Genomic DNA, 26,483 nt, shown 5'->3' with positions numbered 1-26,483 from the left:
GACTGACTGTTTAAGGGGGAAGAAGAAGTTTCAATGGACAGAGAACGCCACCGAGGCCTTTGAGGAGCTGAAGAGAAGGTTTGCTACTGAGCCCATTCTGCGCTTTGCTGATCCGAACCGCCCTTTTGTAGTGGAAGCAGATGCTTCAGATTTTGCCATCGGGGGGGTCATGCTACAATTAGACCAAGAAGGGAAGGAGCTGCACCCCTGTGCGTACTTCTCTCGGAAGTTAAAGCCTGCAGAGAAGAACTACACAGTTTGGGAGAAGGAGCTGCTGGCCATCAAGGACTCTTTTGAAAACTGGAGACAATACCTAGAGGGGACCTCTCATCGAATTGAAGTGCGCTCCGACCACAAGAATCTTGAAAGCCTCCAAACAGCCAGAAAGCTGAACCAGAGACAGATAAGATGGTCCCAGTTCTTCACTAGGTTTAACTTCCAGATTACTTACCATGCCCAAGCCAAAAACCAGAGAGCGGATGCCTTATCCAGACAGCCACAATACAAAGAAAGTGAATCCGAGGACCAGCCTCAGTACGTAATCCCGCCAGAGAAATTAACGTTGGGAGTATGCCAGCCTTCATGGGAAGAGGAACTCAAAAAGGCACAAGAAGATGCAGACATGCTAAAATATCAGCAGGAGACGGGACAAGGTCAAGACTCAGAAGTAACCTTTCACTGGAGAAATGGACTGTTATGGTTCAAAACTGCCAGATATGTGCCAGAAGGGGAATTAAGGCTCAGAATCCTACGCCAGTGTCATGATTCCATCACAGCGGGACACTTTGGGATTTACAAGACCATTCAGAACGTGGCCAAGGACTTCTGGTGGCCTAAAATGCGTCGGGATATTGAGAGTTATGTAAAGTCCTGCTCTGTCTGTCTGCGGACAAAAACACAAACAGGGACACCAGCAGGACTGTTACAACCGTTGCCTGTCCCACACGAACCCTGGAAGGACCTCTCCATGGATTTTATAACTGATCTACCCAAGTCCCAAGGAATGACAGCCATCTTAGTAGTGGTGGATCTACTTACCAAAATGGCACACTTTCTTCCTTGTGCAGGGGCCTTAGAGGCTAAAGAAACGGCCAAGTTATTCATAAAAGAAGTCTACCGGCTGCATGGATTGCCAAACAGCGTAGTCTCAGACCAAGGAACTCAGTTCACAGCCAAATTTTGGAGAGCAATGTGGAAACAGTTGCAGACGGAATTAAAACTCTCCTCCGCCCATCACCCCCAGACAGATGGGCAGACGGAACGCTTGAACGCCATTTTGGAAAGATATTTACGAAGTTATGTGTCCTATCAACAGACTGACTGGGTATCATATTTGCATTTTGCAGAGTTCGCCTACAACAATTCTCTGCACTCCAGCACTCAACAAACCCCATTCTTCGCTAATTATGGATTCCATCCTAAAGTCTTTCCAAGCAGCTCAGAAGGAATGCTGGTACCGGCAGCTGAGAACTTTCTTAAGGAATTGCAAGCGGCGCAACAGACACTGAAACAGCAGTTAAACGAAGCCAAAACGGAGTACAAGCGAGTTGCTGACCTGCACAGGAAGGAGGGCCCCCCCTTCAACCGGGAGACCAGGTATGGCTGTCCACCCGCTTCCTCCAGATGCCGGGCAAATGTAGAAAATTACAAGACAAGAGGGCGGGTCCTTTCGAAATAGAAACTCAAATCAATCCCGTGGCGTACCGACTGAAGCTGCCTGACACGTTTAAAATACATCCTGTGTTCCATCAATCCCTCTTAACGAAAGCCGCCCCTCCCAGTGAGTTACGGCCGGAGGAACCTCCCGGAGCTCCACTCCTGGTAAATGAGCAGCTTGAGTTTGAAGTTGAGGAGATCTTAGATTCCAGGATCAGACGCCACAAGCTGCAGTACTTGATTCACTGGAAAGGCTATGGGGTGGCTGACAGATCATGGGAAGATGCAGCTGATGTGCATGCTCCAGAATTGGTAAAACTTTTCCATCTACGTTTTCCCCACCGTCCCAAGCCAGACAAGGGGAGGGGGGCACAGCCTGGGAGGGGGGATGGTGTCGGAAGGCAGAGCTGGGGTCCCAATCCCGGGGAGCTGGATCCCGGAGAGTTGGGAGAAGAGTATTCGGATGGATGGCAGAGGGAAGGCGGAGGAACTTCCCCCCTTTGGAGCGAAGACGAAACAGAGGAACTGCCAGTGATAAGGTCGCTTAGCAACGGGGAGCCTGAGCCCTCCCTGGACATTCTCACGCCTCCCCCTCTTTCAGGCTCAGAGCAAGAGGGGAAAGAGGGAGGGCTGCTCACAGCCGAAAAGCGGGGAGGCAGTTTACCATCAGCCCCTCCCCTATCCCCCATCCTGGAATCGGAAACTTCAGAAGAGGAGGGGGTGATGCTTCCCCCCTCACCGCGCACACGCAGACAGCTGAAAAGACAGGAGAGAAGGGGGGAAGGCGGGCAGTACCTGAGGGGCAGTTAAGGAGGAGCGAAAGATTGCGCGCCCGTTTGGCCCCTTCTTAAAGAACAGGCGGGAAGAAGTCCCTTGCTCTGTCAACTTTCTCCCAATGCCGCAGAACCTGTATCCCTGTATTGCTTCATGAGAAAACGCAGTCTTTGTTTGGACATTACCCTAATAAAACACGAATTAACTACAGCCGTTGGTCTGGTTCCTGAGTCACATCCTGGGCCTGACAGGTACCAACCCATCGGGAAGCCCGGAGGGTGGTTACGAGATCTAGGGCCTTTTCTGTGGTGGCCCCTGAGTTGTGGAACAGCCTCCCCGAAGAGGTACGCCTGGCGCCTACACTTCCATCTTTTCGGCGCCAGGTAAAGACCTTTTTATGCTCCCAGGCATTTTAATCTTCTTAACTTTTTTAATCTTTTAATCTGTATTTTAATTTTTGTAGTATTTATTTTGTTTTTGCTGTGCTTTTCGTTGTTTGTTTGTATATGTTTTTGTATTTTTATTATGATATATTGTATTTTATTTTGTTTGTTCACCGCCCTGAGAGCTATTTCGCTAAGGGCGGTATATAAATTGAAATAATAAATAATAAATAAATACGTGCAGCTCCTTTTTGCAGTCTTAAGCTCCAGACGGAGGCAGCTGCTCGTATTTTCAGCTGCGGTCTCCCAGTCAGGCCGCTAAAAATATGAGTGCCGCCGCCGCCTGAGCGTAACGGAGCTGGCGGCAAAGGAGCGAAAAGGTTGCAAGGAGAGCCACAGCCGCAGACTCCCAGCATGGCTCGTCTCACTGGAGATGTGTGAGCCCAAACAGGGGAATGGCAGCTGCCGGAGCCCCCAACAAAGTGCCGGAGCCCCCAAAAAAGGGGCTGAGGAGGGGGGAAGAAAGTAAAAAAAATCCACTGCCAAGCACGGGGGGCCCCAAAGCGCGGGGCCGGGGGCAACTGCCCCGCTTCCCAGTGCCTAGGGGCGGCTCTGCTCGTGTTCTCCAGAGGCAAGTAAACCAAGTATTATCCTGCCAAACTCTACTTACCACCTTCAGCTGTATCTTTCAAATAACTCACCAAGTGAGAGACCATGACAGCCCCTTCATAGTTTGAACTAGAGGTCTCTGTCTTTTCTTTACTTTCAATTATCTTTTAAAAAATAAAGGAAACAAAGCTGTGAGCCAGTTTTAGTATCAGTCGCATATTGAAGACTAGCAAGATAACCACCATTATGCCAGAGTTTGCAGATAGTGGGTCTGTATACTACAACAAACCTAACACATTGAGAACCATGTCCACTCTTGACCAACAGAGAACCTTCCTTGGTAGCCATCCACTGTGAATGACAACCAGTTGCATACTTTCCCATAAGGAACTTTTCCCACCTTTCTTTCAAAAGGAAATGCCTAAGGCAGATCACGTTAAAACTTTTAGACTGAGGCTGCAATCCAATACATGTCTATTCAGAAATAAGCTCCATTGGGTTCAATTGGACTTACTCCCAGGTAAGTGTGTATTGGATTGCAGCCTAAATCAATTTAAAAAATGTAAGTTGTGGCTGGGTTTTTCCTTTCCATTTTGTAAATTGCAACCCATTAGCTTTGGCCCACAGAGACCACTGAATTAGTCCCAGCCTACACATCATCAGCCCGGGTTCTTCCATGTAATGTGAGTGCGAGACAGAATCCAGAATATTTATTCAGGCATAGCAACATGCCAGATGCTGAATATATAGCTAGGTACTACATCAGGGGTGGGGAATCTGGTGCCCTCCGGATGCTGTTGGACTCCAGCTCTCATCAGCCCCAGAAAATATGGCCAATGGTCAAGGATGATAAGAGCTGGGAATCCAACAACATCTAGGAGGGCCACTGGCTTCTGATCTCTGAACTGAATGGAGTCAATAAAATAAAATTCACGATCACTTACCATTCTGAAGATGGTATGTGAACGGCTACTTCTTTCATTCATTTTCGTCTCACCATAGTGCCTGTTTTCTATTCATAAGAAAACAGATAACGTTGATGAATTTAGAAGTCTCAGAATTTAAATCACACTAGATTTTGAGTCTTACTTTCGCCTTTCTTTAGCCAGCTCAAAACTTGCTCTGGAGAAACCACCACCTCTTCACTCAGATCTTCAACGTAAATAGTCCTCTACAAGAGATTTAAAAGGGATATAAGGCACTACCTTGTCAATTTTGAGATCAAGAGATTTTATCAATGCACGAAGTTTGACAGGGCAACTGTCAACTGACATTCAGCAATTTTACATTTCAAGTTGCAAGGCCACACAGCAGCTTTTCTGGCCTTGTAACTTGAGAAGGTAATAGGAGTTACTTACATTGATGTCTTCACGAACAACCAATGGCTTCTTTTTCCTAATGTCGCTGCACAGTAGGTCCTGTATAGTCTCATTGTGAATTTCCATGTATGATATACGGAGAAGGAACTCCCGGTCTGGAATCTAATAAAGAACATGCATGCATCAGTACGCCTAAAGGTGGATGTAATATGGCTCCCCCTCCCAATGCAATCTTGGTACCAATGCCATCACTGAAACATTCCTACCTGCCTTATGATCTATATTACAGATGTGGCTCTCCAGATGATGTTGGTCCCCAGCTCCTATCACCCCCAACCCCAGCCTGCATAGCCAACGGTCAGGAATATGATGGGATTAGAATCCAGCAACATCTGGAAGTCAACAGATTTCCCATCCCTGATCTTTGTATTGATCCCACCCACATTAGTTCTGGGCAAGTAAGTTTAGTTAGCAGAAAGACTTACTCTACAGATGGTATTGAAGACATCATTGATGGCCATAGGTAAAATACCTGGACAATCTTTTGTCCCCAACATTGTATAGGTTTTGCCTGAAGCAGTCTGTCCATAAGCAAAAATAGTGCCTAAATGGAAGAACAATGGTTACCTAAGACCAACACCCACGTACAGTGCAAGCATTCAAATGTGTTGATGTTTAATGTACCATTATATCCCTGAACAGCAGACTGTATAATTGGAGCAGCCACCCCTTTGTAGACTTCCGTGGTACTGTCTGCAGAATGAAACACTTGATCTTCAAGAGAAGAAGGAGACAGGTTCAATTCATAGAAATCAAGCTCTGCCTGCAGTCAGTCATAATCATTTTATTTGTTTAGCAATATGCCATTACAAACATAGATCATTCAAAGCTGAAACACAAATTTAGCTCTTAAATTCCTAGCTGCCAGGGCAAATAAGGAAACACGTATTGAGATATAATTTTCCTTGTCTGATAGCAAAAAACACATAAACTCACTTGGTGAAACAAAATTTTTACTATGGCTAAACTCAGACAAATATTTCTCACGAGGATCTTTATATAAAGGACACTGGGTAACATAATGAACAACATCCTATATAGCTGTTTTACAAAACACACAAAACCAGTGTTCTAAGGAACGTTTTTCATAACAACCATCAAGAAAAGCGGAAGGCATGACATTAAACCTTAACTCAGTAAAAGCGATTCTGCATGGAGCTAAAGTAATTGCCTCTAAATAATTAGCTTTCTGGTGATCTGTTTTAAAGCATGGATACAGCCTGGAAAATCTCAAAGAACGGCTAGTTAGCATATCAGTTAAAGAAGCTCTCCTGTACATAAACAGCTTTAACTGTAATTTAGACCATAACTGAATCTCAGTCAGCTCACTATCAAATTCTCTAACAAGTGTATGTAAAGTAGCAACTCGCTTTGGGGCATTTAAGGGCGAGCCATAAGCTATGGAGACCAGGCGGAAGGGTAGCAAAGCTAATAATCTGCTGTGAAAATTTAGGAGTTGAACCTGTATTCTGGCCTGAACAGAAGGCCAACCCACTTCTGCACTAACATTCGTAGCAGGAGCACCAACAGGTAGGCCCAAAACTTTCTTTAAAAAAGAGCTTTGAACCTTCTCAAACTCATGAATTAATGAGTGGCTAAGGCTAAGGCCCCAATGCTCTATACCATATAACATAGAAGGGACCACCTTCTCCCAAAAACAACTAATTTCCCACCCTTAGTATAAAAGAATTCCAAAATAGCTCCAGCAAGACGCCTTGCTTTAGCAACAACAGCGTCCAGGTGAACCTTCCAAAAGGAGCTTGCTGCAAAATGGACTCCTAAATAGCAAAATGATTTAGTCTGCTGGACAGGATTATTAAAAATTGACCAATTGAATATAGGAGATCTCTTTCAGAACACAACCACTTTAGTTTTTGAGAAATTGATGTTGAGCTGTTCCTGCTGACAATATTTAGCCAACAAATCCATCTGCTTGTTCAGGCCACCCCTTGTCAAAGATAATACAGTAGGGCCCCACTCATATGGCGGGTTACATTCCAGACCCCTGCCTAAAAGCGAAACCTGCTGAAAAGCAGAACTCATTCAATCGAATGGTGCCCAACGCCCAAAAAATGCCGTAAAAGTGGAACAAGCGCTGTATGAGTGGGGTCTTACTCTAATTGAAAGCCACTGTATTAGCAGAACGCCGCAAAGCGGGGCCCTACTATATAACCTTGTCATCTGCATATAAGAGAATATTGACATTTCTGTTTCCTATAGCTGGAGGACATGCATTCAAATTCCCAATCAATTTGACTAGATCATTTATATAAAGACTGAAAGGAAGGGGGGCCAGAACACATTCCTGTTTGACACCCTTCTTAATTGGGATAGGGTCAGATAAGAGACCAGTCCTGCCAACTCTGATTTTAGCTATAGTATCTAGATGCAAACTTTGAAGCAGCACCAACAGCTTAAGATCTATATCAAGAGCATGCTGTTTGGTCCACAAGCAATTTCTATCAAAAAGTTAAAAGCTGATGAGAGGTTGACAAACACTGCATAGAGTCTTGAATTGTTTTTAAAGGTTTTCTCAATAAGATGGAACAAAGTATAGCAATGATCGATGTTATAAGAGTTCCTAACGCCAGCTGGGTCTTCACACAAAATAGAATTAGAAGAGACCCACTCCTGTACATTGTTAAGTAAAAAGGAAGCATACGCCCGAAGAAATACGCCTGGCATCTACGCTTCTATCTTTTCGGAGCCAGGTTAAGACCTGGCTATGCTCCCAGGCATTTTAATGTGTTTAACTTTTAGATTTCTGTTGTTCCTTGTTTGTGTTTATTATTGTTTGGCTGATTTTATTATGATATTTTGTATTTTAATCTTTTTGTACACCGCCCAGAGAGCTATTCGCTATGGGCGGTTTAAAAATGAAACAAATAAATAAAATAAATATATTTTAGAAGAGATATCCAACAGACTAATTGGTCTGTAATTCTAGGGAAGAGAAGGGTTACCCTTTTTGAAAATAGGATAAGCTACAGATAGTTTCCAACCTGGAGGAATTAGACCAGTCAAATTAATCTCAGTAAACAATTCAGCAAGAACAGGGGCCCATCAGTTAGGAAATAATTTAAAAAGTTCTGGTGGCAAAAAATCTTCACCCGGGGTCTTATTGAGCTTAATCAAATCAATCAAAGATTTAACTGTATAAGGGGTTACTGGGTCCCAATCAGGGAGAGCTCTATGATCTACAAAAGGGGAGGAAGCTGATAAGGAGTTATATTGGCTTAGAATTTATAGGAATTTCTTACAACTAAATATCTCATAGCTGACAAGATGCAAGATTTCTGTAATACCTATTATTATTATGTCTTATATATTTATGCAGGAATGTATAATTTTATTTAATTATTATATTTAATGTCACACTAATAAAAAGATTGGGGTGGAAAGATGCAAGAGTCCAAAGTGAACCAAAGATACAGCAAATTTGAAGATGCACGCATGGATGGGAACCATTTCCTGCTAGTGGGCTGGATGCTTATGTTCCCAACCCCTGCAAATCTCCACCAGGAAGGATCCCCTTGTACTTCCCCCACCTAGCACCATGTATAGCCAGAACAACGATCAGGATCTCCATCGATCATCTTAAAGACCAGGCAGGTTCATATAGGAGCAGGGCGGGGGAATCTCCATAGTTAGCCTATAAAGACTACCATGGGCTGAGGTTCTTTCACCCTTAGAAGTTTAAAGCCTTGATTGCAAGTCTGAGAGTCAGAAAAGAAAGCAAAGCAATCCTCAACTCAGCTGCTGCTCTGGGCTCCTCATGGTCTTCTAAAACACAGGAAACTTCCCTATACGGAGCCAGACCATTGGTCCATCTAGCTCAGTATTATCCACAACAGCAGTGGGGAACATCTGGCCAATAGGCCTAGTTAAGTCCACCAGTTCTCTCCAACTGGCCCACAAGGCTGTTCTGGGCAAACCACACCGATCTGCCAATCACCTGATGTAATATGACACAAGGCCAGTAAAATTAAAGTCTTGGCTGCAAAGAAACAACCTGGAGCACACCCTAAGGCTCAGAGCTCACGCCGGGTTGTTCTTATGCAGCCGTGACTCAACTCCAGCTGAATTTGGCATCTTTTTTCTGATATGCTGCTTTTGACAAGCATTTGATTGGGAGTAGTTCTGGCTAATGTCAAGTTACTCCTGCAGTGATGGGGGAATTCTTCTACAGTGAAGAGGATTTTACCAAATACCTTGCTGTGCAAGCTAACTAGGGACAAAAGAACTCAGTGTGTGTATGTGTGTGTGTGTTTAATGGCTGAGATAGGGCTGGAAGAAGAAGGAGAGACTCTCTGCCTAGGATGGGGGTAGAAGGTAGGAGTAAGGAAGAGAAATAAGAGGAGGAGGAGGAAGACAGTGGGTCGGACAAACTGTACATTAAGCTTCTGAAAGCTTGTTTCAGTGCTGTGGTTTAAAACCAAAACAACTAACTCCACATTTCTTCACTAGCAAATTTCCAAATTCAGTTCCAAATTCAGTTCCAAAATCCTGTATTTTATTTAAATAATGAAAAAAGAGATTGCATTGGGGAGCAATGGGCGATAGAAGCTTTATTTCCATCTGCTGCTTTCTAAAAGTCTATGTTCACTGCATATTTCAATAGGAAGTATTTCAGTGTGTATGAAGTGCTTACCAAAGGTAAAGGACTTGGTCCCATCAAACTGAGATATGGTGCAACCTTCACTTTTCCACAAAATCTGCCCTCTTTCATCGAGGTCTGCATTCTCTCTGAAGGAACACAACAGAGCTTCCTGGTCATTAGACATTTCAGGAGTATACAGAAATCAATTGTGTTAAAGAGATACTTAGACCCACACTGATCTTCAAACTGTCTGGTCCCAAGACCATGCCCAGAGAGTGCTGACAACTTTCAACTGTTAACATTCCAACAATGCGAATGTTTTACCAAATATCTTGCTGTGCAAGCTAAGGAGAAAAAAATTCTGAGCATGTGCAAAGTGCATTTGAAGCACATATTTTAATCCATATTTGGGGGAGAAGAAACCACTCCTAGGAAAGAAGCCCTTGTGAATATGTACAGATTGCTTTGTCCCTCTGAGAACACCTTCTTGAAAACACAGTTCTTGATTGGTTAAATGCCCTTTTTAAAAGTATGCCTGCTCTTTAAACAGGACTAGAGTACACACACATGCTTCTAGAGAATTTTAGTCATAGATTTTGTAGAGCACAGAACAAGCGCACTTAACATTTACATTAACACTGCAACCCTATACATGTGTGCCTAGAAGAAAGTCGCATTGAGTTCAATGGGACTTACTCCCAGATAGGTGTCTATAGAATTGGAGCGTTACCCTTGTTAATAAAATGAGATACTTAGACCCACACTGATCTTCAAACTGTCTGGTCCCAAGACCATGCCCAGAGAGAGTGCTGACCACTTTCAACTGGTAATGTTCTGACCATGCGAATTGTCACACACACATCTCTCCATCCAGGCAAATAACAGGCATCATCACACTTTTAAACACTTTAGTCAGGAGTCATCGATATGGTGCTCTGATGCCCACAGGGTACCCTCCCCCTGCTGAAATTAGGCTTGAAAGAAGCTTTCTGTTGTAGCCAATAGTACAGACTGTAGTGCATGCTCCGTTATGGTGCGTATGTGGTTTCTGCACAACAGTTTCTGCAGTTTGAAAATGTGCCACCAGGCTCCAAAAGCTGGCGACCCTTGAAACTTGTGTCATATATAGGCACCCACCCTACCATGGCCACTGGGAGGCATCTGAGCACACAAACGCACATTTCATTCATATTTATATTCATATAATATTCACAAAGTGGGAGAGAAGTCCAACTTGCCCTTTCCTTTGGTCGGTGTTGGGGAATCTCAGCCCCGGGGACCACAAATGGCCCTCCAGGTTTCTCTATCCGGCCCTTGGGACTCACCCCAGGGCATGTCCCTTTCCCATGCCACACACCCTAACCAGCCCTGCTTTACCTCCTCTTTGAGTGCTTTTGTCTGGCTGAAATGTACCTTTGAACTGTGATGATGCCTGTTATTTGCCTGGACAGAGGTGTGTGTGTGTAGAAATCTCTGAATTGTACATGACTGGAATGTGGCCTACTGTACAAAGGCAAGAGTCACACATTTTGCCTCTGGCCATGCCCACCATATGTATGCAGTCCCCAGTTAGTTGTTCCTGACAGAACGTGGCCCCCGGGGCTGAAAAATGTTTTCCCACCCTTGCCTTAGCCAGAGAGCTTCAGGTCATGTAATGATGGAGTCCTGTCTGCCATCAAATGGTTATGAGTGGCTAGAAATAAGGCAGGCTGAAAGTGGCAGAGCAAAAGATGGAATTTTAAAGAGAGCAGTGCTTTTTTTTTTTTGCAACCGTACTCACCGCTATATACTAGCACCTCTTTTTTATTATTGCAATGAGTTATATATGGGGATACCTTTGAAAACAATTCAGAAACTGCAGCTAGTGCAGAACTCAGCAGCCAGATTATTCATTGGAGGTAGGAGGTTGATCATATTGTTGTGAGTTTGGGGGTTGGAATGGATGATTCTTGTGGGTCCCCTTCCAGCCTCTGATTTGGAATCCTGTGCCTTGGGGTGAGAAGCTGGCTCTACTGGCCAGATGAGTTTCTTTTGTTAAGCTAATAGAGTGGCCAGTTTGCTAATGGGTCTTTCAGGTGCCCAGCAACTGGTGAATAGACCAGGAAGACCCGTTTGTCATTGAAACTCTTCAGGAGAGCCCCCCCCCGGGGGTGGACAGGGGAGGCTTGTGTTTTTAGTTGTATCTGGAGAAAGGCGAGGGACTGGAGGCAGGCAGAGAGGCTGTCTCTCTGCACCATGGCTTTAGGATGCCTCCTGTAACACTGACGGAAAAGCTGAATATTGGACTGCTGATGCCTTGAACCCCTGCATCCTAAGTTCAGGTTGGAATGTGTGTAAATAAATAAGCCACATTTCATAAAGACACCAGTCTCTGCTGACCTTTCCAAGGAAACCAAACCCAGGGCGAGTGCAGGGACCCCTGAAATCTCACCGCTCAGAGATTGGGGAGGCGCGCAATAACACTGATCCTGGCCCAACTGCATTGGCTTCCAATTAGTTTCTAGTCTCAATTCAAAGTGCTGGTTTTGACCTATAAAGCCCTATGTGGCTCAGGACCCCAGTGCCTTAGGGGCCACCTCTCCCCACATGAACCTACCAGGGCCCTATGTTCATCATCTGAGGCCCTTCTGGATTCCTGCATTGAGCAGGGGGTTGGACTTCATGGCCTTATAGGCCCCTTCCAACTCTACTATTCTATGATTCTGTGTATGTCCCCTCCAAGGGAGGTGCAGAGGAGGGCAACACAAGATCGGGCCTTTCAGTGGTGGCTCCCTGACTGCGGAAAGCTCTCCTCAGAGAGATGTATCCGGAGTCATCACTATCAATCTTTATGTGCCAGGTTAAGATGTTTTTATTCACCCTGGCATTTTTGCTGCTAACTGGCATTTGTCTTTTAGTTGGGTGGAGTAGGATGTGTCCTTTTACCAGAGAATGAACCCTTTTATTTATTATTTATTTATTTTTAAAACTTATATACCGCCCGACTAGCAATAGCTCTCTGGGCGGTGAACATAAATACAATAAAATACAGGAAAATACAAAAGCATCACAATCTAAAATCAAATTTCACAATCTAAAAACTGCATAACTAAGATCAAATTACAAACATTACCATCATTAACAAAAAATTAAAATGCCTCGGAGAAGAGAAAGGTTTTAACTTGGCGCCGAAAGGATGATAGGGTCGGCGCCAAGCGCACCTCCTCGGGGAGACTATTCCATAGTTCGGGGGCCACCACTGAGAAGGCCCTTGATAAATAAATAAATAGTGAATAAAGTTCTTTTATCTTGGGTGCATTTTAAATTTTATATTGGATACTTTCAAAAACTGTAAGCCACTTTGAGACTTTTTTTGTAGTAAGTGACAAATTAATAATAATAATAATTTTGCTGCCCATGGCAGCCATTTTGTCTTGGCATCCACAGCACTTTTTATCAGGATATGAGTATCAGCACCTCGTTTTTTTTAACCCAAAAAATCACTGACAGAGAATATGTAGCAAAGCAGGAGGGAGCATTCAAGAGTCATACTTACAGAGAGTAGGGGGATCATGGGTTGTGGTGAAAATGGACTGCCTTCAAGTCGATCTCGACTTATGGCGACCCTATGAATGGGGTTTTCATGGTAAGCGGTGTACGGAGCTGGTTTACCATTGCCTTCCTCTGAGAGGCAGTGACTGGCCCGAGGTCACCCAGTTAGCTTCATGGTTGTGTGGGGATTCGAACCCTAGTCTCCCAGGTCGTAATCCAATACTCTAACCACTACACCACACTGGCTCTCTTTGGGTTGCAATAGTAAATAGAGAATAATAAACTAACCCTCAAGAGAAAACAGGATTTCTATGCAGATAATTCATCTCCCTTTGGCCGCAATCCTGTGCCCCTTACCTTGGCTTAGAGCCCACTGAACATACAAAATTGCTATGCATGTTTATTCAGGCTGTAAGGCTACACACATCTCCCCGCACTCTTAACATAGTGGGCTTACTCCTGTCCTGACTAAACATGCACAATATCTCTCGGTTTTCCCTGGGGAGGAGATAGATGGATTAAAACGACATGCAGCTAGCACGTTTCCATTTCCCACAACCAGAAATTCACCTTTCAATAAGCGGGCGCACCCGCACGCAGACTGTAACACCGCCTTCCTCCGCCATCGCGCTGAATCGCCCCTCTAAACCTACCCCTCCTTTCCCCCCAATTTCAGTTCCAGAGTTTGAATTTCCCCCAAGCCTGTTTCCTATTGGCCTGTTGGTGACGTAGGCACTCCCTCCCTGCTACCGATAGACCGTACTAATGTCTGATGAGAGGGTGTAATGGCGGGCGAATCCATCTCGGAATAGAAAGGGGGGCGATGAGGAAAAGAGTTTTCAATCCTGTATAAAAAAATTCAGAGATCATTTTGTACGGATCCATTCTCTTTCCTCTCTCTCCCTAAATGCGCGAAAGTTGAGGAGCAGGCAAAAATAATTCCCCCACTGTTCTTGATTGTTTTGAAAGGGCTATGGTAGTGATAGGGTTAAAAAGGTGGGGCTTTCTTAGTCGTCGCTCTCTTAGAGGACAGAGCAGACAGGAAGCCACTCACTGATTGGCTGAATCGGACTCTCAGCTTTCAAGGACAGCAGGCGCTTTCCCTTTTTAGAGTACCGACGGTATTCACAGAAGATGGGAGGCGGGAGGCTGCTGCTTTATTACCACTTGTGCCAGTAGGCTTTAGACTGCCAGGTCCATAGACAGCGCAGGGAGCTCTTCCCCGTTATTTAGGATGCCACACCCTCCCCAGCCAGCTGTTTAAAAGAACTAGCTGCTTATAGGAAACTGTGGAAATCAAGGAATTTAGTATGGCTGTAATTGGGCGGGAGTGTCTCGCCTTATCCTCGTAGAATCAACGACAGGAAATCATATGCTTGTTATTTCTTGTGTGTGTAAGGTGACTTTCGCGAGTTTTCAAACTTTTTTAAAAACTGCCTTGCCAACGCAAAGTTAAGTGTCTGGAAACGAGGGGTAATGGATAAGACAGATTTGAACTGGGAGGGAACAGCTATAGCACGAAGCTCTGGGACAGTATAGAATATGGCATGGGCGGCAGCAAGAAGGGGGGGCTCAGCAAATATAGGAACGAGTGTGGTGTAGTGGTTAAGGTGTTGGACTACGACCTGGGAGACCAGGGTTCAAATCCCCACATAGCCATGAAGCTCACTGGGTGACCTTGGGCCAGTCACTGCCTCTCAGCCTCATGAAAACCCTATTCATAGGGCCGCCATAAGTTGGAATTGACTTGAAGGCAGTACATTTACATTTAGGAAGCTGCCTTACATTGAGACAGACCACTGGTCCATCCAGCTCAGTATTACCTGCACTGACTGGCAGGAGCTCACCAGTGTTTCAAGCAGAGGCCTTAGTCCCATCTGGAAATATCAGGGATTGAACCTGGGACCTTCTGCATCCAAGGCAGCATCTCCATGTAGGGCTGGGAAATAATTCTGCCTGAAACCTTGGAGAGCCACTGCCAGTTAATGCAGACAATACTGACCTAGATGGACCAATGAGGTGGAGATGCACTGGAGCCAGCAGAATAGTAAGAATCCACAGACTTGATTGCTCTCTCTGATTGCTTTTTGTGTTATGGTTTTGCCGACTCCCCTAGAAACCTAATGACAGAACTAGCAGTGATTCAAAATTGAAGGCATAATCAAAATCTCCATACCTCACACTGAGGGGGAGAGCATGGAAACAATATGCATAGAGAACAGGAAGCCAGGAGTAGCTGGGTGTGCATTTGAGAAAGAATGCTGGAAAGGAAAAAGATTGGCCAGCACAGGAAATTTCTCCCTTTTCTGCCTCTGGTTACCCCACTGCCACTCAGATTACACACCTAACACCCCTTCCCTTTATCACTGCTCCCCATACCTGCCCTCAGACAGAAAGGGTAATTCTCTTCCCGGCCTTCTCCTTTCATCTACTACCACTCCCTTCTCATACTGTGTGTGGGATGTGATACTAGAATCTGGATCACGCACACAATTTGGATACTCCAGTATCCTGAGAGTAAGTCTCATTGAATTCAATAGGACATACTTCTGAGTAGACATGCATAGGATTGAACTGTAAGCCTGGTATACAGAAAAGCCTGAAGCCAAAGATGGCAACCCATAGATTTTAAAAGTGGAATTTATAGAAGTGTCTTTTCCCCTCAACATTTGATTTTGATTGGAGCAGCAGTGGTAGAGAATATTTAACCTGTTTCCCCTGCACTATAAAATTATGCATGGAATGGAAAAAGTAGATAGAGAAAAAAATGTCTCCCTCTCTCCTAACATTAGAACTTGTGGACATCCAATGAAGCTGAATGTTGGAAGATTCAGGACAGACAAAAGAAAGTACTTCTTCACACAGTTCATAGTTAAACTATGGAATCTGCTCCCACGAGGCAGTCATGGCCACCAACTTGGATGTCTTTATGGAGGATAAGGATATCCATGCTACTAGCCTCGGTGGCTATGCTCTGCCTCCATAGTTGGAGGCAGTATGCTTCCAAATACTAGTTGCTAGACACTGGAGGAGGGCTGTTTGCACGCAGGTTCTGCTTGTGGGCTTCCCATGGTTGGCCACTGTGAGAACAGCATGCTGGACTAGATGGGCCATTGGCCTGATCCAGCAGGCCCTTCTTACGTTCATGAGGAAAGGGGTTAACTATCCCCTCCCCTAGTACTGCCCCAATCAGAGTGGGAGCTTTAATGGTTTTTTGTCTGTTTTTATTATTTTATTTTGATTGATTGATACTTTCCTCCAAGGAGTTCTCCCCCTCTCCATTTTATCCTCACAACAACCCTGTGAGTAGATTGCATCGTGACTGGCGCAAAGTCACTCAGTGAGCTTCATGGCCAAATGGGAATCTGAACCCTGGTCTCCCAGGTCATAGTTCAACACTCTAACCACTTTGCCGCATTGGCTTTTAATGTTGGAAGATCATAGTTACCAACTTATCTGGTTTGGGCCTGAGTGCTTCTAGAAATTTCCTTCATGAGGAGAAACTATTGATCTTACTTACTATTAAAAAGTTTATATTCTGCCTTTCCGTCCCTCTTGTGGTTGTTACACTGGGTAAAACTGTGCTGTTACACAGCATAAGAAGGATTAGGACAACCCCAACTTAGTCTTATTGGGTGTGATCCTTCAGATTGGAAGCCCCGTAGCCAGTATCCTGTTTTTTCTAATGACATCAGTTCCATTAACTGGCAAAGCTGTTTTTCCTACAGTCAAAACATCAATCCCTAACAAAAAAAAAACACCCTCTTTGAAATGAACTCAATAGACATCCATCGCTCTACATATCTATATATTATACTGTGCTTATTCTAATACAATAGTAGAAAAGTTTATACATGTTTAGAAAAACAATACTACAACAAATATCGCTCTTTGGAGTTTAATCATCCTCATCTTCATCCTCTTCCTCTTCCATCTCTTCCATCTCTTCAGCTGCCAATGCCTCCTCTTGCGCAGCCTTGAGTGCCTGCTCTTCTTCCACAGTTGGGTCTGTTGATTCTGTGATTTCTGGCCCGCTAACATATTCGTTCTGCACTGGTGGTGGTAATTGAGGGCTGAAATTATCTGGACTGTATTTGTGACCCCAGCCAATGTATATGTTATCAAATCTCCTACAGGAAGAAATGAAAGATCATAACATTAATTGAAAGGAAAAATGTCTTCCAGTTGTCCTCCTTTCCTCACAAGGCATCAGACTGGATCTATATTTTATGCATGACATGTGACTACTGCTGAAAGCTGAAAGGTTTCCTCCTCCTTCCACCTCCTACCACCCCAAAGGCTAGCAGCTTAATCCAGTGCATGCCTGCTCCAAAGAAAGTTCTCTTGAGTTCAATAGATCTTACTCCCAGGAAGCTTAGTATAGGATTGCCACCTTAGTAATATAAAATATGTGATGTGACACTACATTTCCTTCCCCCAACATGGCAGTTGAGGGCATGGAAACTAGCACCTTGATCACATCATATCATGTTCCTCCAATTAACTGATAAAACAAGATGGATGAAATTGCACATTACAGTCCAGGTGACACAGATACACAGACTGCTTCCTTTTCCTTCCAGATATGTTGAAAAAGAAACTTAGGACCTAATAAAAGTGTGAGGAGGGAAAGTTTAATGCCTTCACTTCCTGCTGCAGCCCTGACAAAAATGGCCTCCCTGAAGCTGCTGTTAATATTGCAAGAGAAACCTCCTTTGGCCTCAGTTCCCTGGAAATGCTAAAAATAGCAGCTTTGTAGAGATGGCACAATTAGAAGCAGCAGCAACAGATGATCAAACCAAAACGACCTCTGCTTACCTACCTTCCTAGAGCAAAGGAGTATGCCCCAGGCCATAAGTTGGCCTGAAGAACTGCAAGGGCATATTGAGGAATTAAGTTGGTTGATGTCTCGGTTGACCATGGTGGGATGTTTTGAATGTCTGTTGAAGAAACAAATGGATTCTTGGTCATCTGAGAAAAGTCTCTGTAAAGCTTTTATCAAAGGGTGAAACAGCATACTGCGTTATTTATGTTTTTAAAAGTTTACTTAAAGTGGCCATTTTTATTTTGAAGAAAAAGCAGCAGCAGGACAGTGAGGGAAAGTTGGGAAACAAAAATGTGAAATGCGTAGTGTGGAATCTTAAGCCTTGAACAGGAGCATTCCTGTTAGGGAGTGGGGATATACTGCAATATTACATATATAATGCTGATATTTATGCAAGAGACAAAACATTTGCATCCACAGTTGTCTCTCTAAGATGTTTTAAATCACTACAGTGAGAATACATCCATGCCCTTCAAATGTACTGAGAGAAGCAATGCTGAAATGTACAGACTATTATTCAAAGAAAAGACATATCTATTGAACCAATAACATTTATTGGAGATGTCCTAAGAAAATTGTTATGGTCCATTCCATTCCATGTAAATGCCTTCTGCCACGTTTGAGGAAAAGTCAGTTACTCATTCAACAGGAATCGCTTCCTTATGATGTTGCACATGGTATCTGAACAGATATGAATAACATTGTGTCTGCTCTCCATGAATGCCTGAATTGATGTCTGGGAAGATCTCCATCATATGCAGTAGTTTCGAGACCTCTCTGCCAGCAGATCTACTAATACAAGGGTAGCTAATGTGGTGTCCTTCAGATGTTGGATTACAGCTCTCATCAGTATTGACCATTGGCTATGCTGGCTGGGGCCGATGAGAGTCCAACAACATCTGGAAGACCACAGACAGCAACACCACATGAGGAGGGCAGAGGAGAAACACCGTGTTCACCAGGATGTGATGAAGTAAAGTGGAAGGAGCTCCAGGATGGCAGCACTGACTTCCTGCAGATGAAGCCCACTCTGGTCTAACCTCCCCACCTCTGTCACATGCCACTGGCCCCAAGTCTGGTTTAAACAAACCATGACAGAAGAGCTGAAGCCATCATGTGGGGAGGGCACTGTATGGTTTATTAAACTGAGATCATTACTTATGAACTGGTCTTCTGCCTCTATCTTCCATGTCTTTGGAAGTCCTTCTCAAAGTTCTTCTTTGGAAGTTCTCCATGTCTTTGGAAGTTCTTCTCTTCTCAAATCCCAATGAGGGATTTGACTCATAAATGTCTATTCTGAAGGAGCGCCTCCAGCATCGTCAGCAATGCAGCCTAACAAGATCAGCCTCAAAAGACCTTCTCTCCATCCCACCAGTTAAAACAGCCAAACTGGTGAGGACTAGGGAGAGGACTTTTTCAATTGTGCCCCCCACCCTGTGGAACTCCCTACCAAATGATCTCCGTCATGCCCCCTCTATGATGGGCTTCCGCTGGGCCTTAAAAACCTGGCTCTTCAGGCAGGCTTTTGGGGTGGGTTAGGTTTTATTATTCTGGTTTGAGATTTTAAATGTTTTAATGTAAATGTATTTGGATGTTTTATTTTGTACGTCACCCAGAGTGGCTGGATAACCAGCCAGATGGGCAACTAACAAAATTCAATAAATAAATAAACATTCTTACACAAAAACTGCATTTTAAAATGATGGCATGCTTCCATTCTAACTCGGAAAAACTTGTCTCTCTAAGCCTAATATTTTCTCTTCCTAACATGACATTTGCTTTTTAACAATGTTAAAACAAAAAAGGCAAGATCCTGAGAATGCAAAAACAGTAACTGGAGATGTCTCCATTGAGTGTTCAGAATATGCAATAAGGATTAAGGAACATGAAGTGAACAGCTGAACTGGAAATTCTAGGCATGAGATGTAAAAAAAAAATCCCATTGTTCCACCAGGAACTTAACTATACTATATAGAATTAATACGATGAATTCATTCACTTTTGCAAAACTATACATTTAATTATCTACAATCCCAAACCACTTGGTTTCCTCACTGGCCAAAACCCCTATGTCCATGATACATGTAAAGAAAAAAAAGGATCTTGTCTACCTGCATCTTCGGAGAGCGGTGTGAGAAGTGGGGGTCCTATTTCTTGTGATTCTTCTTGTTCATCTTTCTCCTCTTCCTCATCCTCTTCTTCTTCTTCCTCTGATTTTTGAAATGGATTAACCCAGGTACAGCGTCCCTACACCCAAAAGACCATGAGTTACTGTGATGCCCATTATATTTGTATAGTATTTATGGTAAGTGTGGGTTTTGTAATGTAAATATGGTAAGTAAAGAGAGTTGGGAGGGGGGAGTACATGTGATGGAATGTTGAGGAATGCTGTGTTGTGATTGGTTGAGCATCTGGGTGGTTGAACGTATATATGTGAGAATGCCAGCGGTGGGGAGAGTATGGTTCTGGGGTTTTGAGTTGAAGAGAGTGAGGGGTGGATTGTGTATTAGGCAGGTAGTGAGACAGGTTTTAAGGACTAAGGTATTTATATAAAAGAAACTATAACATGTTGGAAACCATTTAAATGTAACCACACACAATCTACTGAAACTAAAGTAATCTTGTTTATCCCCTGTGTTAACTAATAACTTCCTTTTGGTTTAACAGCATGCCTGATCCTTGGCTGGATACATACAGAAGGGAAGGGTAGGCAGAGCAGAAACCAAAGCTGGAAACAGTATCTATGGTGGCAGCGGTGAATGAATAGTGTAACAGCAGCAGGTATCCAAAGGCAACCCAGGGCTATACTGTAGCAGTGTAGTCTTTAACATCAGAAAGATACAGGGGGGCTGTGGCCTAAATAAACTTAGACACTTAATAGCAAGCTGTTAAAGAAGGAGACTACGGCTAAGTTGCTTTACAGTGTGACAGGCAGTGACGCCTAGTAGTGGGATTGGGAGAGATCTGTGCCAGGACCAGACCACAGGCGGTGGTCTGACAGTTACAAAGCAAGATTGATGGGAACTCAGTTATCCAGTCAGGCAGTATTTCTTTGCTAATATGAAGCCATGGGGATCTTACAAAAAGGAAGGAACAAAGGAAATTTATACTTCACAGAATTATTAAAGCAATCTTTAGTGACTTGCTTGCTCTTTTAAAATAGTGCCATGCGTACATCACATAGCACTTCCATATTTAACATTGTTCAAGGAAACTTAATTAGAATGATTGGTATCTATGTGGATAGAAATGCAGAGACAACACAAAGATGCTACTATGACCCCAACATACATCCGATATGTGACAAAAGAAAACTCCTAAAATGTTTCCATGAACATGTAAACAGATCATTCCTTAAAAACATTCAGGCGGTATCTTAAGATAATTGTTCATGTAAATAGTCCCTTAAACACACACACACACACACACACTCATACACACAATGTCTACTGTAATGTAGATAACTCACAAAATCATTCTAGGTTAATGATACAAAGGTAGCTGAAGGATTTTCTTAAATTCCCATTGGAGAGACTAAGGTGGTGATCTTATGGACCACATACTTAGGGAGTAGGTCCCACTCTATTCAGGTCACAGCTTCAGTTGCAACCAAACAGGAGCACCATTTATCCAGAATGGTTTATTGCAACCTTTACAATTCTTTTGCAGAATTCCCTTTTTGTGCCTCGCACTATTTCTCTTGAATGTTTATTATGTGTGCTAATTCCATCATTGCTGTGGCTTTTGATCTCAAACAATAGACTTTTGCTGTAATCCCATGCCCTGTACAATCAGAGCAGCCTCTCATAGGGCACTGGTGGCTTTGCTCCTGTTTCTTCGGGTTTCCAGAAGAAACTCTGATCTTGCTTCTACTAGAGGATGTTACATGCCAAAGACCTGAAGGAGGACCAAGCTGCTGGATACCCTAAAATGGAATGTCCTGTATTTAGAGCAGGAGTGGGGAATCTTTTTCAGTCCAAGGGCCAAATTCCTTTCTGGGCAACCTTCTGAGGGCCACATGCCTGTGGTGGGCAGGACCAAAGGCAAAAGTGGGCAGGGTAATTGATGAAATTTTACCTTTGTGCAGTAGGCTAGTTTCTACATGCACACACACACTTTTCTATTCTCTATCCAGATCAGCAAAAGGCATTATCAGACTTCAAGGATCACATTACAGCCAGGAAAAAGTACCGTACTGGGTGCAAAACAGGATCAATAAGGGGTGAGACCTATGGAGAGGGAGTGTGGCCTTGAGAGAGTTCCAGGGACCAGACAGAGAGCCCTAGAGTGCTGCATTTGGCCCTCAGGCCTGAGGTTCCCCAGCACTGATAGAGGGCTAAGCCTTCTTAGCACAGGGCATGATAGGATGTGCGGACTTGCCCTGATGAGGCTTCGTATGAGAAGCTGCTTTGCTTGCACAGTGTGCAGAAATGGTGTGGCATTTTGCTTATGCAGCTCATAAAATACAGCTACTGCAAAGGAGACCAAAAGAAATAAACTCTTCTCTTTTTGATTGTTCCTTCCAGCTATAGAGAAATTAACAGTTGTAACTGTTGGGCAGTACAGCTCTGTTTGGGCAAGGAAGAAGTAATGTGGACAATGCTGTTTTCATCCAGAGATATTCTTGGTACTACTGCAAGATGGACATATTTGTCATTATTTATTTGTTTATTTTCTGCTTAATGCCAAAATAAGCTTCTAAGCAGTTTACAAAGAATTGCATAAAGTTCACTAAGCATACCTGCATTAGAATATTCTGTATGTGGTGCACCCAGTTGGAAAGGGACTCTACCAGCTCTGCCACAGAAATGGGTTCAAAGTCAGGATTTTCCTCATAACTATCTCTTCCAGCTCCACCCTCTTCCTCTTCATCTCCTTCCTCTTCTCCAAACTGATAAAAGCCCAGTGGACTGATCTGGGTCGCCCCTGAAATGCGGGCAATCTGGGCCCGCAGATAATTGGACTCATTTCCTGGGAAAGGCGGGTAACTCACAATGGGAGCATCTAGCCTTCCGACAAAGTACTTCCTGATTTTCCGGGCATTCACTATCTGCGTAGGTGTCACCTGGGGTAATCTCACCCAGGGTTTGCCTGGTTCATTGCAAACAAAATAAGTGAATTTATTGGCGCCAGTTCGATTTTCTTCCTTCGGTATTACTGGTGGTGGCTTGTAGTTTGGCTTTGGTGGCTCGTCCTTTTCTTCATCTTCATCTTCTTCGTCGTCTCTATTTTCGCTTCCCTCTTTCAGCCCCTCCTCAACAATTTCTTCCTCCTCTGCTTCTTCCTCCTCCTCTCCCTCACGGAACTCAACTTCAGCAACAATATAGTTTGCTTCAATGCCTAGGATTTTGCCCCAGAAGCGACAAGTCTGGATTGGATGCGTGCTGACCAGCTGTTTGAGGGCCAGGAATATGTGGTAGTATTCTTCCAAGCTCAAACCAATTCCAGCCTGTTCAAAATAGAAGGCTGTCTCCATTACGTTGGGTAGAGGCGTTTCTGGCTAGGGAAAAAGTGCCTGAATTAGATGAGCATAACTGTAAATAGTTTTCATTATAAACAATTGTTTACTCCTATTCCCAGCTCTCCTAAATGCATCCCAATCCTATCAATGTTTACTGAGCTCAATGGGATTTACTCCCGGGTGAGTATGCACAAAATTGCAGCATTGCTTGTATGCAATATTCACTGGAACAAATGGGTCTCAAAAATAAATATGTTGGCTATTGTGAACTTAACAATTAAGTTCAATTGGACACAAATTCTTTATGCCCTTTCTACTGACTGATCTCACTTGTTCTGACAAGGAGCTTTGAGCTTTCAGGACTTATGGAATGTTGACAAAGAGACGGGGAGGGGAAGGGAGAAAACTGGAGAAGGGGGGACGAAAAGGGAATTCACCTCTTCAAGTTCTTAGTAGCTTATTGTTAGCATTCTGAATGGGGGCAGAGAAGAGTTGGGCAGATTCAATGGGTGTTTCAGTTTTTAGGTGTTGCAGTGACTCACCAACTCCTCTTCTAGTTCTTGGTCTGTTCCCTCTCCACCACCCTTTTGGAACAATGTCTTATACATTTCAGCCAGTTCAAAAGTTGGATGTTTCTCATATTCATCTCTGAGAGTGTCCAGTTTCTTCTGGAATCGAGCACACTTTATATCCTTACTGATGTTCTCAATTATGTCAGCTGGGTTTTCAGGCCGCTCATCCAGAATCTTGGACAGCATGTCAGCAAGATGGTCATACCTATGAAATTAAGAAGAAGAGACCGCCCCTCCCCAAAGGAGATATCATTGACTTGCAATAGATTCTGAACATAATTGGTTTCTCACTATCATATTTTATGAGTCATTAAAAGCACAATGTGTTCACTACGACAGGGGCAAGGAACTTGTAGCTCTCCAGAAGTTGTTGGACTCCAACTACCATCAGCCTCAACAAGCATGGCCAATGGTCAGGGATGATTGAAGTTGTAGTTCAACAACATCTGGAGAGCCACAGGTCCCCCACTCATGCTCTAAGCATTTTCCTTGGAGGAAGCACTTCTATTGTAGGCAAATACAACTGCGGTATTATTTGGTTGCTGGGAAAATGCAATTTCCCACCCCAGTCTAGATAGTACTCTGTGAAATGGGGTTGTGCTGGTCTCACAGCACTTATTGGCCAGTGCCCATGACACCACTGTTGACAAATGACACAAGTGTCCCTTCCATGCCCATGTTAATTTGTCACTTTTAAAGTGAAAAACTATCAATTCTTGCTGAATTTCTTTAAAAGCTGATGGTTTCCTTGCCATAATACTGAAGTGTGAAGGTGCTCATGTCACCACTAAGCATGTTATGAATATGAACAAGGTTATCCTCTCCATAGTAATGCCCTGCCATTTAGGAACCTTTCTATTTTTATTGACTTCTGGTTTCTTGGGGCCTGCCCCCCCACAACATACAGCCAGCACTTTTTTAAAAGGGGTGAATGGCTGAGCATTCCTATGTACATTTACTTGAAAGTGTCACTGTGTTTGAAGGGACTTACTCCTGGTTAAGTGTGCAGAGGACTGCAGCCTATAAGCCTCTAAGTTCCACCTACTCCCCTCCTTGCTATCTTGTCTACAACAAGATGGTTCCCTTCCTATAACCCACTATGTGATATTTATGCTCCTCACCAGCCCATCCCACAAAGGCTAAAATGTGGTTGATGCCTGTTTTGGCTGATAAAGCTATAAAAGGACCTGCAACAAAATGATGCAGTGCAGATTGCACCTGTTCAGGGTTCCAGCCAGTGAGCCAGCCAAGCCCTCTTCCAAGATATTCCAATCCACTATTAGTATATTGCAGGGATGGGGAACCTGTGGCTTTCCAGATGCTATTGAGCTACAGCTTCCATAATCCCTGACCCAGCTGTCTTGGGCTGATGAGAGTTGGAGTCCAAGATCATCTGGAGGGCCACAGGCTCCCCAGACCTGGCATATAGGATTGCATTCTATGACATGTATTCAATTTTGGCAGTGCCCCTTCATGCTGCTTGTCTTTTGCCACTTCCATAGGCATTGTTCTTCTCTTCCCACTCATTTTCACTTCACCCCTACTCACAAGCTCACGCCAGTTTTGACGCTCGTTTTCAGCAGATAGGCTTTGGCATTCTTTATCGCCAACTCTCTGGGTCCCGGATCAGGGATCTGATCTTCCAACAAGCCGGCCCCCAGCTGATAAAGGCCATAACCAGGCTCATGAGTTTGATAAGGGCCGTGCCCTCCCATTTCATGTTGCAGGATTTGGCTGCTTCTTGCCATCTGCCCATGGAAGCTGCCTGTTGGTCCTGGCGGTGGCCCTTGATCTGGCGGCTGGTACATGCCTCCCATTGGGTCCTGAGCCTGGTGAAAGCTCCCCCTCGCCTGCACTGGCGGTTGCTGCTGCTGCCAAGTAATGCCACTCCTGGGGTCCCTTGTCTGAAAAAGGGCTCCCCTCGCCTGCTGAGGCTGATACATGCCACCTCTTCCTTCTGGCTGATCGTAGACGCTGAGCCTGGGTTGCTGAGGCTGGTAGATGCTGCCCTGGGGTTGCTGAGAGGGGACATGACCTGGTGTCTGGCCGGGATACGGAATGTAGCTTGGCTGGCCAGGGCCCTGGCCTTCCCCAGGTTCATGGTGGTCTGGGTGTGGTGGAATCCAGGGATCCTGACCACTGGGGGCTGTCTGGCTGGGCTGCCTGGGGGGCCCCTGGCCGGGATGCTCGGGGTTCTCCCCATTCTCAGGTGCTGGCTCATCGCCAGGAGGCTCTGCCATAGCACCGGGGCGAGGGGGCGAGGGGGCGAGCGTGGGCCCTGTAGCTCTCCTTCGTTTCGCAAGTCCTTTCTCTCGCCGAGCAACGGCTCACACCTGCACCTGTAGAGGCGTTGCTAAGGTAAACCTGACACCGTTGCTAAGGGAGCGGATTGGCTGCGACACGCCACGCCTCTTGCCCACAAGAGGAGGAGGAACAAGGACAACCGACAGTTGTTGTAATTGCTGTTGCCAGTTGAAGAAAAAGAAAAACAACAACAACAACCCATCCTGATTGGAGGACAGTTGCGGAGGTCCCGCCTTCTTGTGCTCAACAAGCATTATGCGTCTGGCCAATGCTGTGCCGCAGAAAAGCGAAGGTGGGGGAAAAGCGAAGCCGAGGAAGAGTGTTGGTCGTCGCCTAGATGCTGCTGGTGATTTGGCTGGCGTGCGCGCGGGGATACGGGTCTTCGCTCC

General features: G+C 44.5%; 2 protein-coding genes across 6 annotated transcripts in view; both read right to left on the bottom strand.

Moving 5' to 3' along the window:
* The window catches only part of CENPE (centromere protein E), a 76,025-nt gene extending 62,390 nt beyond the window's left edge, over positions 1-13,635 (bottom strand). For all 3 annotated transcript variants that reach the window (XM_061585518.1, XM_061585519.1, XM_061585517.1), the window contains exons 1-8: positions 13,503-13,635; positions 9,453-9,547; positions 5,426-5,515; positions 5,227-5,345; positions 4,781-4,903; positions 4,512-4,593; positions 4,367-4,434; positions 3,515-3,586 (exon numbers count right to left, since the gene is read on the bottom strand). In XM_061585518.1, coding sequence (XP_061441502.1) covers positions 3,515-3,586; positions 4,367-4,434; positions 4,512-4,593; positions 4,781-4,903; positions 5,227-5,345; positions 5,426-5,515; positions 9,453-9,547; positions 13,503-13,558 — 705 coding nt within the window. In that variant the 5' untranslated portion in view covers positions 13,559-13,635. The remainder of the gene's footprint in view (positions 1-3,514; positions 3,587-4,366; positions 4,435-4,511; positions 4,594-4,780; positions 4,904-5,226; positions 5,346-5,425; positions 5,516-9,452; positions 9,548-13,502) is intronic.
* A 3,095-nt stretch (positions 13,636-16,730) lies between these two features.
* Positions 16,731-26,262, bottom strand: LOC133364266 (radial spoke head protein 6 homolog A-like). Of its 3 annotated transcripts, none has more exons than XM_061584598.1 (6): positions 25,339-26,262; positions 23,761-23,995; positions 22,499-23,257; positions 19,869-20,004; positions 17,755-17,872; positions 16,742-17,062 (listed from the first exon to the last, which is right to left on the bottom strand). In XM_061584598.1, exons 1-6 carry the CDS (start codon positions 26,028-26,030, stop codon positions 16,831-16,833), a joined length of 2,172 nt encoding a protein of 723 aa, XP_061440582.1. In that variant the 5' UTR covers positions 26,031-26,262; the 3' UTR covers positions 16,742-16,830. The 3 variants fall into 3 exon arrangements, with proteins under 3 accessions (XP_061440583.1, XP_061440582.1, XP_061440584.1); XM_061584600.1 differs by having other exon boundaries at positions 16,981-17,062; positions 17,751-17,872; XM_061584599.1 differs by lacking the exon at positions 17,755-17,872 and having other exon boundaries at positions 16,731-17,062.
* Positions 26,263-26,483: the final 221 nt, after the last annotated feature.

This window comes from Rhineura floridana, chromosome 9 (assembly GCF_030035675.1).
Source record: "Rhineura floridana isolate rRhiFlo1 chromosome 9, rRhiFlo1.hap2, whole genome shotgun sequence".
NCBI lineage: Eukaryota > Metazoa > Chordata > Lepidosauria > Squamata > Rhineuridae > Rhineura > Rhineura floridana.
This window is presented reverse-complemented; position numbering and strand designations above follow the sequence as displayed.